This window comes from Protomyctophum bolini (genome assembly GCF_963924005.1).
Source record: "Protomyctophum bolini genome assembly, chromosome: 22".
Taxonomy (NCBI): Eukaryota; Metazoa; Chordata; class Actinopteri; order Myctophiformes; family Myctophidae; genus Protomyctophum; species Protomyctophum bolini.
Window position 1 is genome coordinate 21327628 of NC_137883.1, and position 13606 is coordinate 21341233.

General features: G+C 41.5%; 1 protein-coding gene across 2 annotated transcripts in view; it reads right to left on the minus strand.

Annotated features, from left to right (window-relative positions):
- Positions 1 to 3998: 3998 nt before the first annotated feature.
- The window catches only part of eng (endoglin), a 62716-nt gene continuing 53108 nt past the window's right edge, over positions 3999 to 13606 (minus strand). Inside the window, exons 6-14 of one of the 2 annotated variants that reach the window (XM_080756072.1) lie at positions 12358 to 12526; positions 11991 to 12096; positions 11403 to 11601; positions 10114 to 10256; positions 9523 to 9756; positions 8558 to 8624; positions 4784 to 4894; positions 4637 to 4684; positions 3999 to 4537 (exon numbers count right to left, since the gene is read on the minus strand). In XM_080756072.1, coding sequence (XP_080612198.1) covers positions 4416 to 4537; positions 4637 to 4684; positions 4784 to 4894; positions 8558 to 8624; positions 9523 to 9756; positions 10114 to 10256; positions 11403 to 11601; positions 11991 to 12096; positions 12358 to 12526 — 1199 coding nt within the window. In that variant the 3' untranslated portion in view covers positions 3999 to 4415. Of the gene's footprint in view, positions 4538 to 4636; positions 4685 to 4783; positions 4895 to 8557; positions 8625 to 9522; positions 9757 to 10113; positions 10260 to 11402; positions 11602 to 11990; positions 12097 to 12357; positions 12527 to 13606 lie in introns of both variants that reach the window. The other variant, XM_080756071.1, reaches the window with a different exon arrangement.

Sequence of the window (13606 nt, forward strand, 5' to 3'; positions counted from 1 at the left end):
ATTTAGCTCCATTTGTGTTTAGTGTGATATTGCCAGTATTCCTTAGCCTGGGATCAATACTGATTCGCTCCGTTTGGCGTTCAGCGAATCAGTCTGGATTCCAGCAGTGTTGATTTTGACAGCAAATTTTATTTTTAGTCATAGTCTCTTGAATAGTTTTCATTTAGTTTTAGTCACATTTTAGTCACCTGTAATAGTCTAGTTTAGTCTAGTTTTAGTCGACTAAATATCATAAGATTTTAGTCGACTAAATCTACAACTGATTTGTATACAAAATGCATTTTGGCAGGACTTGATGCCATCGTAATGGCTGATTTTACACTAATTTTACACTAATAACACCTCGCAGCAGGAGGCGTTATTAGCTTGTAGATCTGCTATTTTCAGCATGCAACAAAGTGTAAAATGACTTTTAGTTCTACTGTATCTCTTGTCCACTAGTCCATTCCTAACATTTTAGTCTAGTTTTAATTTGTTGATGATATTGTCAGTATATTTAGTCTTAGTTTTAGTCATCATAGCTTAGTTTTCATTTAGTTTCCATTTAGTTTTCATCAGTGAAAAAGGGTAGTCAACGAACATCAACACTGGATTCCAGGCTAAATATTCCTCCCAAGTCCCAACGCAGGCAAACATCAACCAATAACGTCTCTCTGCACAGGGGTCCACATGTACTTGCACTGATACATTAGGTGGGAGTTTCACATCAAAACGAGGGTAATGCTTGTGCCAATCAATCCCCGGCCCTGTGCAAAATCTATGTTGAAAGATTCAGCCAATTAGAATGCCTGAGTTCCATCACCCCCGCCAGGGATAATACACAGAGCATAACACAATGTCAGGATGTCTGCAGACTCCGAGACAGTTTGTTATTGGACAGCAGGGGAATAACGCACAGTAAAATCATCCGTGTCAATTTAACTCAAGAGTGTACAAACATAACTAAATGGACCCATGAGGAAGAGTGGTTCTCAAAGTTATCTTCCCAGCAAGTTAGTTAGTCAATAGCATCAAAATCTGTGTAACTAGTTTAAAACTACAGTATACACATTGGCTATAAAATATATATTGAAAAAAATATTTTTGAAACATTTTAACAACACAAATATTGTATCACTGGCACAAAATATTTTCAGTCGGTTTGAGAACCACTGCCATAAGGGTCCATTAGGTTACATTTGCACACTCTCTGAGTTGCCATTGGATACATTAACAATGAGGACTTTACTGTGTAAGGCCAAATGGTAAAAGTCAGTAATAACTGTATATACTATCACAATGTATTTGCATTTTGGTTTACACATTGTATGTCTATGACAATTGACAGCATCCATTTAACAAACATAAAATAAAAATAGAAAAATAGTAACCAATACAAAGTCAATATATTTAAGAACTGTAAATAAAATAAAAATGTCTTTGTGCATTTGATAAGTGCCATAAAAGTAATTCCCCCCAGTTCATTGGAAAATATAAAATAATAATACAGATATGGATATAGTAGTGGTATATGGATAGCAAAGAACAAAATAAACTCCATAGACATAACATTACAATACATTACAGGTTTACCTCATTATATTGCACAGATACTCTAGAGGCAATTTATCCTGTTTAATCTCTTCTCCTGTTTCTAGCAAAACATACAAAATATGCAGGGTGCACGCACGCATGCACACGCACACGCGCACACACACACACACGCGCACACACACACACACACACACACACACACACACACACACACACACACACACACACACACACACACACACACACACACACACACACACACACACACACACACACACACACACACACCTTTCTGTGTTTCCGTCTCCACTTCATTGTTTTATTTTAAGTTTAGTTAAAATACAGACAATGAAGTTGAGTTTTTGAATGCAGCATCGGTTTTGTTAAGGCTCAAATAATACATTATTTTCCAAAATTAGATGTCTCCATTAACCAACTACAAGGCAATAACTAAGGTCTAAGAAATGGTATATAAGAATCAAAATCAAAAATTTAATTTATCACTAAAGATATAGTGATTGCCCCATATGGAACCTCTGAAAAACCTCTGAACATCCTGAAAAACATGGCACCGGCTGACTACATAAGCGTTTTAAACACTCGTGTCAACCCGTCACCTAGATGTTCTTGTCCACTAAAAAAATAAAACACTGATAGCAGTTCCTCCGACCTTTACTTTTTGGATATTATGTGCGGAAAATGGTAAGAATTGTGTATAGTGGAAAATATGCACCGGTTCTGAAACGCGGCGGGAGGCTAAGTGGGTGGGACCTCATCTCGGAGCTACAGTATAGCGGAGGTTCCATATGGGGCCAGGTGATTTGATTTTCATTGATCTGTTTTTTTGTTTGTTTTTATTGTCTGCTTTTGCCACATTACACATTACATAATATTACGAGTATTTTCAAAGAGGTAAAAGAGAGGTAATACAATTATAAAATGCATTTACATCTGTACATTTACACAGAACACACACACACACACACACACACACACACACACACACACACACACACACACACACACACACACACACACACACACACACACACACACACACACACACACACACACACACACACACACACACACACACACACACACACACTGCATCAATCAACTGTGGTAATGTCACAGAAATGTGTCATCTGTCCTTTAGCTCAGTGATTCTCAACATGGGGTGCGGAGGACCCAGCTAAACAACTGACAGTTAGGAACCAAATGGACCCTTACAAGTTTGTAACACAGAAAGTGTACAAAATGTAAATATAAATCATAACGGCCTGGTGCATATTAAACTGGGGGTCCTTGAAATTAAAGAGGTTGAGAATCACAGCTTTAGCTGCTATCCTTTCTCACGTGTACAGTAGCAAGTACAGTAAATGGGCTTATTATAACACAAACTCATGTCTCCTAAGTAACAGAATAGTTCCAGATAATTATCCATGCCTGCAATGTGAATATCTTCACAATATGTCTCATGGGGTTAGGGGTATGTATAGCCATAGTACATTGAAGTATGCAGTGTCTACAAAGCAAAGGTGACTTATGTATTATTAGTTCAGCTGTAGTCCTAACTTGGTGCAGTGGTAGCAATGATTATTGTCTTACAATAATGAAGAGTGGTTATCGTTCCTGAGATCACAGTCAAAAAGATAATTTTTCATCACCATATAGTTCATCAGAATATCTTAAGTAAGACTTATTTTAATTCGTTCAGTAACAATTTGGAATGTAAAGCATGTCTGCCTCTTTAACTCCTAGACCTTGGATTGCATGAAAATGGAGTTCTACATTTTGCCTAGGAGTTAAAAATTGACCTGGAGCAACACTTTGTGATGCAACTCCAGTGAAACAGAATTTATTTTTAAATATATTAAAAGAAGCATAGAAAGGTTACTTCACTGGAGAAGTCTAGTGTTAAATTTGAATTCAACTCCAGACTTCTAATCGATAAGAGGTAGCCATGGACCCTTTTGTGCTAAAATTCTAAAACGCATACCATTTGGAATGGGAAGTGCACATTTTCTTCACTTGTGAGAAATCCTAAAAGTTAATCTTATTTTGTCCCCAAGATGTCGATGATTATATTGAAACCTCCTGGACAAGTTCCTTATCGTCAACACATGAATGCAAATCCGTTTCTCTTCTAATGTTTTCAAAAGTCAATCTTTTGACCGGCTTTTCCCCTGACTGACTCTTATTGTGCCTCCGTCACGTCGGCACAATCCATTGAAAAGAATGCCGTGAATTTCCTGTTAGTTCTTAGGGGATATGCTTTGTTTTTCCTGTTGCTGGGAGCCAATGGGGTTTCTTTTTTTCTATTGCCCTCTTTAACTTCCTGTCTGTGAGCCGGGGCTTTACAGCGAGGCTAGAGAGGTTAGTGTCAGGAGCCATAAACCAGACTCCTGCCATCCTTCAAACCGTCTCTGCTCACCCCGCCCTCCGTCCCCCACCCTCCCCAGCTCCCCGGCCGCATTGATTGGAGGCTCCGCGGGTCACAGATGAGAATTGTGCTCGTTTTCGAGAGTGAAGGATGCAGGCGTGGGGCGGGAACGCTTCTTAAGCCACTTAGAAACCTACGCCCGTCATACAATGGAAATAGCAGATCTACAAGCTCAAAATGCGGCGCCATGCAATGCGTTGTGAGCTAGTAAATCCTCTATTTTAGCCATGCGACCTAGTCGCACGACGTTGTATAAATGACGCATATAGGCCTAGGCTTTTTTTCTCTCTTTTTTGTTGTTGCCTAGAACAACATGCTCAAAGTAGGGGCTGCTGGAGTTTATGTGCTTGAGTAAAAACGACAGCACAAAACCCATATAGGTGACATAAAGGAAGATGGCGGTACTTGAATTGTGGAGGTTATGATGGCAGTAATCTTATGCCATGCTGCTGGTCGGCGTGCTCTGGGTGCTGCCGATGCTGGCATTGGCACTGCTGTTCTCCGAGGGGGACGGGTTGGTCGATACAGGTTGTCGTTTTGTCAGAGAACAGGGACATCCTGGAAGAAAGGAAATCAGTTCATCCATAAGTCAACATGTGATATAAATTAAAAAGCAAAGCAGAACGTTGTTAAAGACAAGTTGGATAAATTACTCACCGGTAAGATTTGCTGCAGTTGAGCTCACATCCAGTCCAGATGGATATCCTGAAACACGTTAACAGCAAAGATGATGAGCAAAATGATCCCCATTAACACTAGGATCTATGTAAGTCAGAACGACTAACCTTGAATAGGAACCTTTACCTGTTTTGATCTTTATGAACCACAGGGCTCCAATAAGCAGCACTCCAATTAGGAACCCACCAAATGCGATCCCCAACACAGCTGCCAGGCCAAAGTCAAAACATGGTGGTGCTGAAAAACATACCAAAGTCATGTATGCTTCTGTAAAGGTCATATTGTAAGGTAGTAACTAACAACATTATGAGGTCATTACTAGTAGTATTTATATTTACATACAGAAGAAGAATGAAATGCAACAAGCAAATGTATGACTGCAATTATAAAAGATAAAACATTGAAGCAAAATCCGGGTTCAAAATACTGGCATTCCAGAGTCATTCCAGAGCTTTTTAGGGGTTCCTGACTTAAAAAGAACAGTCAGTCTTTAATCAAATTTACTGTGGCAAACAATGGCCAGGAGAGCCATGTCTGAGAAAAAAAATCTTATTGATGTTGTTATGGCCCAGTTGATTAAAAATATATAAATATATATATATATATATATATATATATATATATATCCCACGATTTTGCAACCCATTTTTTCACCCAGTGTCAATTATCTAATGTAATCCTGGGAGCTACACTTCCTCTGCCAACCTGGGGGGGGCAGCGGATTTACCTCATGCCTCCTTCTATGCATGAGGAGTCCAATCTGCTTCTTTTCACCTGACAGGGGGGGAGTTTCCCCAGCCGGATGTAGTGCGTGGAAGGAACACATTATTCTTACCAATTCCTTTCCCCTCCATCAGGCGCCCCGGCTGGTCAGGGGGAGGTAGTTTAGAGAACAGGATTACTGCATGTTTTTTGTGAGGGTACCTATACCCTGCGGGACACGGGGAGAACATGCAAACTCCACACAGGCTCTTTCGCCAACCCTGCCTCGGGCATGGGCACTGATGACGCGGAGGAGGGAACACATCCCCAGCAGGAATCGATCCCAGGACCTTCTAGCTGTGAGGTGACAGCACTACCGACTGTGACACCGTGCCCCCTGTCACAGCCCAGTCAAGGGCTGTGAGAGTAATCAATGCTAAGAATTTATAGTGTAAATAGTGTAAAGAATTATAGTGGTATAGTGTAAATTGGACTTCATAGTCAACTGTGGGTTAGCTCCTCACTAGCCATCATTACGGCAATTACAGAAAACAAGCAAAATAGCAAACAAAACAACTAAAGGGCTGCCAGCAGAGTCTCAATCACGGTTTTGCAGGGTGCTGAAATCAGGATTGCTGCTGATAAGTGAGCAAACATTCAAGCCAGTCTGAAAACAAGAACCGAGACTGTCTTGCATGCTGAGAATAAGAATTGCAGAGGAAGCAAACCGTCATTCTTAAGCCTGATTTATACTTCATACGATGGTGTCGCTCTCTGAAAATAGCCGATCTAGATATGCTAGAATAGATCTTCTATTTCTGTCGAGAGGTGTCATACATGCTAGCATAAATGAAGCATTCCTCTACCTATGCACAATGGCTAACATTTGAAACTATAGGCTTCATACTGTACAACTTTCTTTTCCTGGAATATAGAAAAGAGAAATTGGATTAAAGTGTATTTGCTGTATGTTTTGGCAGTAACTCCTGCCACCATCCAACGAGATTTGCATCTTCAAATCTGTAGTCATTAAGTTGGGTTCAAAGCCAGGTTAAAAACTTTTCCCATCAGCAGGGAGAGAGGAGATGGAATAATCCTTCGGGACATGCACTATTTAACTGAATTGTATGGACACTAGCACTTTAAAGCCTAATACAGTTAATACAATTCCGCAATAGTGTAATTGTAATCATAATGTTATCAGGAGGTGGCTCTGAAATATTGACATTCTATTTAAGCCTAACAAGCACGCGGATGCCGGTCCAGCTGGAACCTTGACCCGTTTGATCTGCCAGAATAAAGTGGCCCCCTGAGCCCTGAGTGCTGAGCAAGTGTGACATCTGGCGGTCATTCTGGCTAACAGGACCCCAGAGTAGCAAAGTTTTATGAAACTGTGTCTCTCGGTCATTGTTAAGCCACAATTTATCCCCTGTCGATCTCTGTAGTGTGGAAATGTATTTACTGTATGTTTTGTTTGCAAAAAAGGTTTTCTGTTACAGAAAAGGAAAATAATTGGCATACTGGCAGGTAACTAAAAATAATTCCATATTTGATCAGATAGTTTGCTGTGTATTGTTTTTGTTTCCTTATTTGAAAATAATAATAATAATATATATTTTTAATTATTCCAGCAAATACATCTTATTGTGTTTCAAATGGGCTTGTTCCTCTGGTATTCGCTTTGTTCTTTTCATTTTGTTTTGCACCATCAGTCACGTGTTAGCTAAACTATGTGCAGCTTTGACAGCAGGGCTGAATAAACAGTGGCAGGAAGAAGAAGCCCCCAGTGCAGGTGGACAGGAGGGGATCAAGAAGAGTGGGCCTGTTCCATGACTCCTGCGAGACCCCTGCAGGGACAGGAAGGATGGCTGAACAGGATCCCGGACCGCGAGATTCCTGGCCAATCAAGTGGTTGCGAGGGCAGCTATATCACGCACACTGACAAACTCTAGCTGTGCAGCCGCGCACATAAACAGCCAGATAGTAGATCTGAGAGAGATGGGTGTGTTGATTAATTCTGTGAGCAATTACTTGGCAGGCAAGGATGAAAGAAACTTTTAGGTCAAATGAGAAAGTTGCTTCTGTTTAATGGGAGGAAGCATGATCCCTTGCCACCAGCCCCGTTTCTCTTATATCGTAATATCTTACGTGACTCAAAAGATGCACACACAAACACTAAAAAGGAGAGAAAACAGGACACAGGAAAGGCTGAATGAGCAAACAAAGGCAGCTTCCCGGCCACCGCCATTACTGATGCACCAACCTGTATCTTTGTACTTTGTACTATTTGTAGGAAATAGGAAGTCTAAGGGCAAAAAAAAAATCACTAATTCACCAAGCCGGCAGCAACGTTTGTCAAGCCAAAACATGAAACATGTTTATCAGCATTTCATTTTTGCTAAAAATAAAAATTTAAAAAGAGCCAAGAGAAATAATGGGATCTCCCTCTGGGCGACATGCAGTCACTGAGGAATGTGAGATTTGTTCCTGTCTCATCTGCCCGGAGATTGTCCTCCCTTTGAAGAATGACACCTTCCCCTCTTTGTGTTAAACATGCTCAAGGCACCATGCAGGCCCAAAGCCTGCGTTTGGACGGCTGTCCAGCTAGACCCCTTATTACTTACACACACAATGGACCCCCCCTCCCTCCCCTGGGGGTCATTAGTCCTGATTGTGGCCACAAGGTCAGACTGCAGACCTTCCTAAAGGAGGAGGCCCCACCCACACACACTCCACAACATATCCTGACCTCATCATCTCCATGACGACGTCAGTGCGGATGGAAAGCAGTGGTAGCCATGAAAACAAGGAGCATTACGCAACTGGGTCTGTGATGTATGCCTAAAGCATGGCGAGAGACAAAAAACAAATACGTCTCATGTTTTGTGTACACAATGTCGTGTGCAAAAAGGACTGAATCCATATGATGTCCGTTGTTTGAAACGATACACATCGGAACATAACTACGGTACTCACATACAAATGAGTCGGTCTGTAATTAGTCTCATAATACAATGACTCACAGTAACGTAGATATATGGTCTGCTGGTGCACAAGAGCAACGTCTGCACACGTCCGATGACAAAGTTAATTGAAAAACGACAACGACGGGATTTTGAAGGTCAGACTGAATACGCTTTAAATCATCCACGCAAATGAAATGCACGAAGGATATTTTGGAGTTAAAACGGAACTCACTTGGTGGCGACGTAATCGGCTGGGTAACCTCCAGGTTCCTCTTCACTCTTCCCCCGTCTCCACATTGCTGACGATGAGAAGGTCAAAAAGAACACACCATTAAGTCCACGTGGCAGCTCATCAGCTACACTTGAAAGGCCTGAATGTCACAAGCTTTGAAATACCAGAGACATATTATATACCGGTGCGAGTTCACTCTGGATACTGCTTACTTTAGATCAAAGCTCAACATTCGCATTGTTTCTGCTGCTGCCGTCTGGCATGTGGTTCCGCAACGTGAAGACCAAGAGCAGTGAGTATAGGATCCAAGACAGCTTCTTCCCCCAGACAACCAGCTTTATGAACCACTGACAGTAAATGCCCGTTGACTGTCTGTCTAAACACCAGTACGCACATACGTACCACCCCTCACACACCTGTTATATAATTTAACACATCCCACAGCACATAGTTGACACTTTATATAAGATTGCACACAAGTACTCTTGTGTACTTGTACATGACATGTAACAAATACAGATCTGGAATCTAGTTTTGTGTAAAATCCAGTTTTGGTGCGAAGCGCAGGGATACTGTACACGATAACAGAAGGCCTAGCAATATTAATATAACAGCTGTTGTTGTGATTGAGTAAAATCAGCCATTAGAAAATCTGTGATGTTTTCGGATTGACTGTTAAAGTTCATCATTCAAAATCTCTATCATCACTTCACAGTTAATCTTGCAGCTGGATTTAAGTTGTCAACAATGCTTTCAATACTTTGTGAAAAGGCACACACTTAATGGGGAAACCCAGAAGATATTTCAAATACAAACTTTTCCATCAGTCTAATCTTATTTAGATTTTTGACAATCTTTTATTTTGAATACGAGTTGTGTTTCTCTAACTGAATCTGTCCTGTGTTTCATGCCTACTGTGGTGCTGCTTCCATACAGGGATCGGATCGGGTCTGTCTGTCTCTCACCTCACTGTAGCAGAACTTAACAGAGCATTCCAGGTCCCAGGTGGTGGAGGTCTGCAGCTCCTGAAGTTGCTCCAGAGAGAAGCTGACACGTGTGCTGTTGGGGCACACCTTAGAGGAGCACGCCTCGGGTATGAACGGCATCTCCTTCTCCACCGGACACGAGTCTTTGGAGCGCACAAAACACCTGATCACCTTAATGGTCAGGATGATCTCCCCCAGAGTGTTCCCAGAGATCTGCAAAACAAAGTCCACATAAAATAATAAACACGATCCCATCAGAATGGAAATAGTAATTATTTAAATCATGTTGCATACAGAGTAGATGTGTGGGAGGCGGACTTTGACTTTTTCACATGCACATTGTCAGTCCGAAATATATTGACTTTCTGTGTTCCGTAGATGGCTTTATTTATCTTTTTCTTTTCATACCGTGGGCAAATGTATGCTGTTTGCCAATTGTGATTTAATTGTTATGCTTCACACTATCGTGTCAACGACATGCATCCATCCCGCACAATGATTTAATGTAAAAGTTGCTTGCTTAACTAATTCTATGCAAGCACCTTTCTAATGTTTAATCCCGTTTCCCACCTCTGCGTAGATCCTCTTGTCGCTCTGCACCTTGGTGTTAGGGTCCAGAGGTGAACGATAGTCCGGGGACGTGTACAGCTGCATCAGCAAGGGCATCTGATGAGGGGGGATCGTTGTAATGGTAGTGTCTGGTGCCTGGGTGCCTGCTTTTGAGATGAGTGTATAATTAGCTACATAAAACCATATTAAAATAAATAAATAAACATAATACTGTATGTACAGTATGATTGGTACACGGTCCATCTTTATACAGCATGGCTGTGCAGGACTCTATAGCTGTCTAGAAGAGGGTCTGCCTGCCTGTCTGTCTGTCTGGGTGTGCATGCGTGTGTGTGTGTGTGTGTGTGTGTGTGTGTGTGTGTGTGTGTGTGTGTGTGTGTGTGTGCGCGTGTACAATTTTTTTGTTAGCTGTGATCTGAATGGTCCCTTGGTTATCTAGACCCTTGTACTGGAGAAGTATGGTACTCTTTAACACGCAGCAGCAGCCCCCCCTCCCTACACTCAGAGAGAGATGGGGGTGGGAGACATGCGTCGCCATAACAGTCCATTCAATTGAGTGTCACAGCTGTGAGCAATCAGACTAGTTGGGGAGCTCAGAACAGGAATTGAGCATTTTGGTTTATATTTCTTTAAAAAATCATAACTTTTGACAGGAATGTGCTAGAGACTTTTTTACATACTTATTTATGCTCTACAAGCCTGGGGCCGGATTCAATCATCCGGCCTGTGTACCGTATGAAATGGCTGGGTTAAAGCCTTAAATAACCAAATATGGTTGGAGTCATATGTACTGTATGTAGATGCCTGGCGTCAGTGTCACAGGGTGGCCACATGAAGTCCGAGATCAGAGCCACATGATTCAAAATCTTTCCATCAATGCTGTAGTTTTGCGCCACTGTTTAGGACTTCAGAAAATGTGTAAGCACATCTTTTTTACACTTCTGATGCCTAGGACATACACACACGTCTTATAAAATAAAACCGTGCTAAGGATGTGTGGGCACGTCTTAAGGTGTTTTTTATCTATATAAAACGGGATCGCAAAAATATTTATTTGAAAACGGCCATTGCTAGGCAACGCCTTGCTCAGCCCCTCCCGCCCTATTTGGGCCCGACAAAAACCCTATTTTCTCTGAATCTACGCTGCATCTGCGCAGATTGATCACAAAGTGACGTCATTCAGAGGTGCTGCCGATGAATGACAGTGACAGTTTCATGCAGACAAGTGACAGTTTCATCATGACCATCTGAGCAGCCATCAGCTGCAGCGTACTCTTTATTTAGTTTACCTCCTGTTGGGTGATCTTTGCTTCTTAGCACCAGTGAGACCACAGAACCCTCCAGTTTGATTTCGGTGTAGCTGGTGAAGGTTTTGGCTTTAAAATGATCCAGTGCCTTTTTCTGCACATCTGCAGCGCTGTCACTGGCCAATGTAACTGATGGCAGGAGAACATGCGGGATGCTCGGCAGAAGAATTTGATTATTAGACTGTTGGAGAGGGAGAAAAAGTGAAGACAGTTCAGTGGAAGGGGAAAGAAATGGCATGGTGTTGATTGACAGAAAAACAGATATGTAGTGGAGTTTAAATGACATGGGATAGGCTGGCTGTCAGAGACAGACCTTGTTTTTCTCTTTCTTTTTTCATTTAGTTGTAAAGGGTGTTATGTAACAGTACTGCTGCTACTGCTTACACAGAAGTAGAATAATAAATAGTAAAGTATGACAACTCAGAGTCTGTGAAACCGGCTGGTGTGTGAAAATATGAACTGTATATTGTATTTCCCTGTATGTATAGCAACTATAATTATATAATCTGCATGATATATGTACAGTACTATCTGTGAAATGAATACTTGAGTGTGTGCACTGATGCTTACACCAAACTTAGTGTGTCGTGCGTTAAGGAAGCTCCAGGTAGTGCCCTGCGGTCCTCTCAAGAATACACTGATGGTCTTCTCTGTGTCCACATGCACCGATACGTTGCTGCAACAAGAACCACCAAAGAATGCAAACAAGAAGCAGCAGAAGACTTTGTGCCACTAACACAAGGCAAAACTTCTTCATATGGACTACATTGTGCGTGGTGTTGTCGCGCACCAAAACAACAGGATCTGATCTCAATATTTTGTCATATAGGCCTACCGTAGAGGTAAAATGTACAAGTAAAGTATTAGAGCTAAGCCATATTGACATAGCATAGCATAAATAATGTAGTACTAGTGTAATAAACATAATATATTTTACCGAATGCTGGCATTCTCTGGGATATTGATTATGTGGAGCTCCGTTTCATCACCAGGGTCCTTAGATTGCGTGGAGCAAGATTTTAATGATACCGATGAAGACTCCATGAAGTGCTTCAGAGTTGGATCTTCATTTTCAAGTGTGCAGTCCCTAGAGCCCAGTTTTGTTCCTGCAAAAAATTAATAAAAACTGTGTTGGTCCCCAACATGAACCTAATGAATATTGTATATGTGAACTAAGTGTTTAGTAATGTATGCTGTACATTTAACCACGTTCACCTCCTGGTGTCCCTATTTTAGGCATGACAATAAAGCTCAACATATTTCTAAAGGTTTCACCAAAAATCGCACTTCAGGCAATACCCCTTGTCAACCAGTAGTGGTCCTACCAGACCACAGAAGAAGAGGTTTGATTCCGATTGATGAAGGGGAAAGGAACTTGTTGGAATAACATAGTTCCAAAGTTGGGACAAAACCTTGTCCCAAACGTGAAGCCCTCCGTGAGGAACCTTGGTGTCATCCTCGACCCTAACCTCAATTATGAAGGCCATATAAAAAAAAAGGTCATTCAATTACCACCTTAGAAATATATCGTCAAAATCAAGCCCTTCATCTCCACCCCTGACCTAACTAATGTAATTCACGGCATGCATTCATTTACAGTATGCACGTCTTGATTAATACAACTCCCTGTATTCCTGTCTCTCCAACAAGTTTCCGGACTATAAGCCGCACCTTTTTACCCATGATTTGAACCCTGCGGCTTATATAACGGTGCGGCTTATCTATGGATTTTTACAGCTAACGCAGAGCCATCTAAGGCTCTGAGCTAACAAAACGGCCACTAGGGGGCCACCTGCGGCTTATAGTCCGGTGCGGCTTGTATACATACATATTTGGGATTTTCCCTAAATTTGGCTGGTGCGGCTTATATTCAGGTGCGCCTTATAGTCCGGAAATTACGGTAGTTCAGAATGCTGCAGCTCGAGTCCTGAGCTGTTAAAAAACTCACATCTCACCAGTCCTGGCATCCCTACACTGGCTCCCAAACACCTTCAGAATTGATTTTAAATTTGTATTAATAACTTTTAAGGCCATCTCTGGTTTAAACGTTTTAACCCATTATGTCTTACTGTATTCCTCTATTGCTTGTTTGTTTTATCCTCTGTATCATTATTAAGTTGTTAACTTGTTCATGGAGTGTATTGCTTTTGTTTTTATTCTCTGTGAAGCACATTGTAACTTTGTTT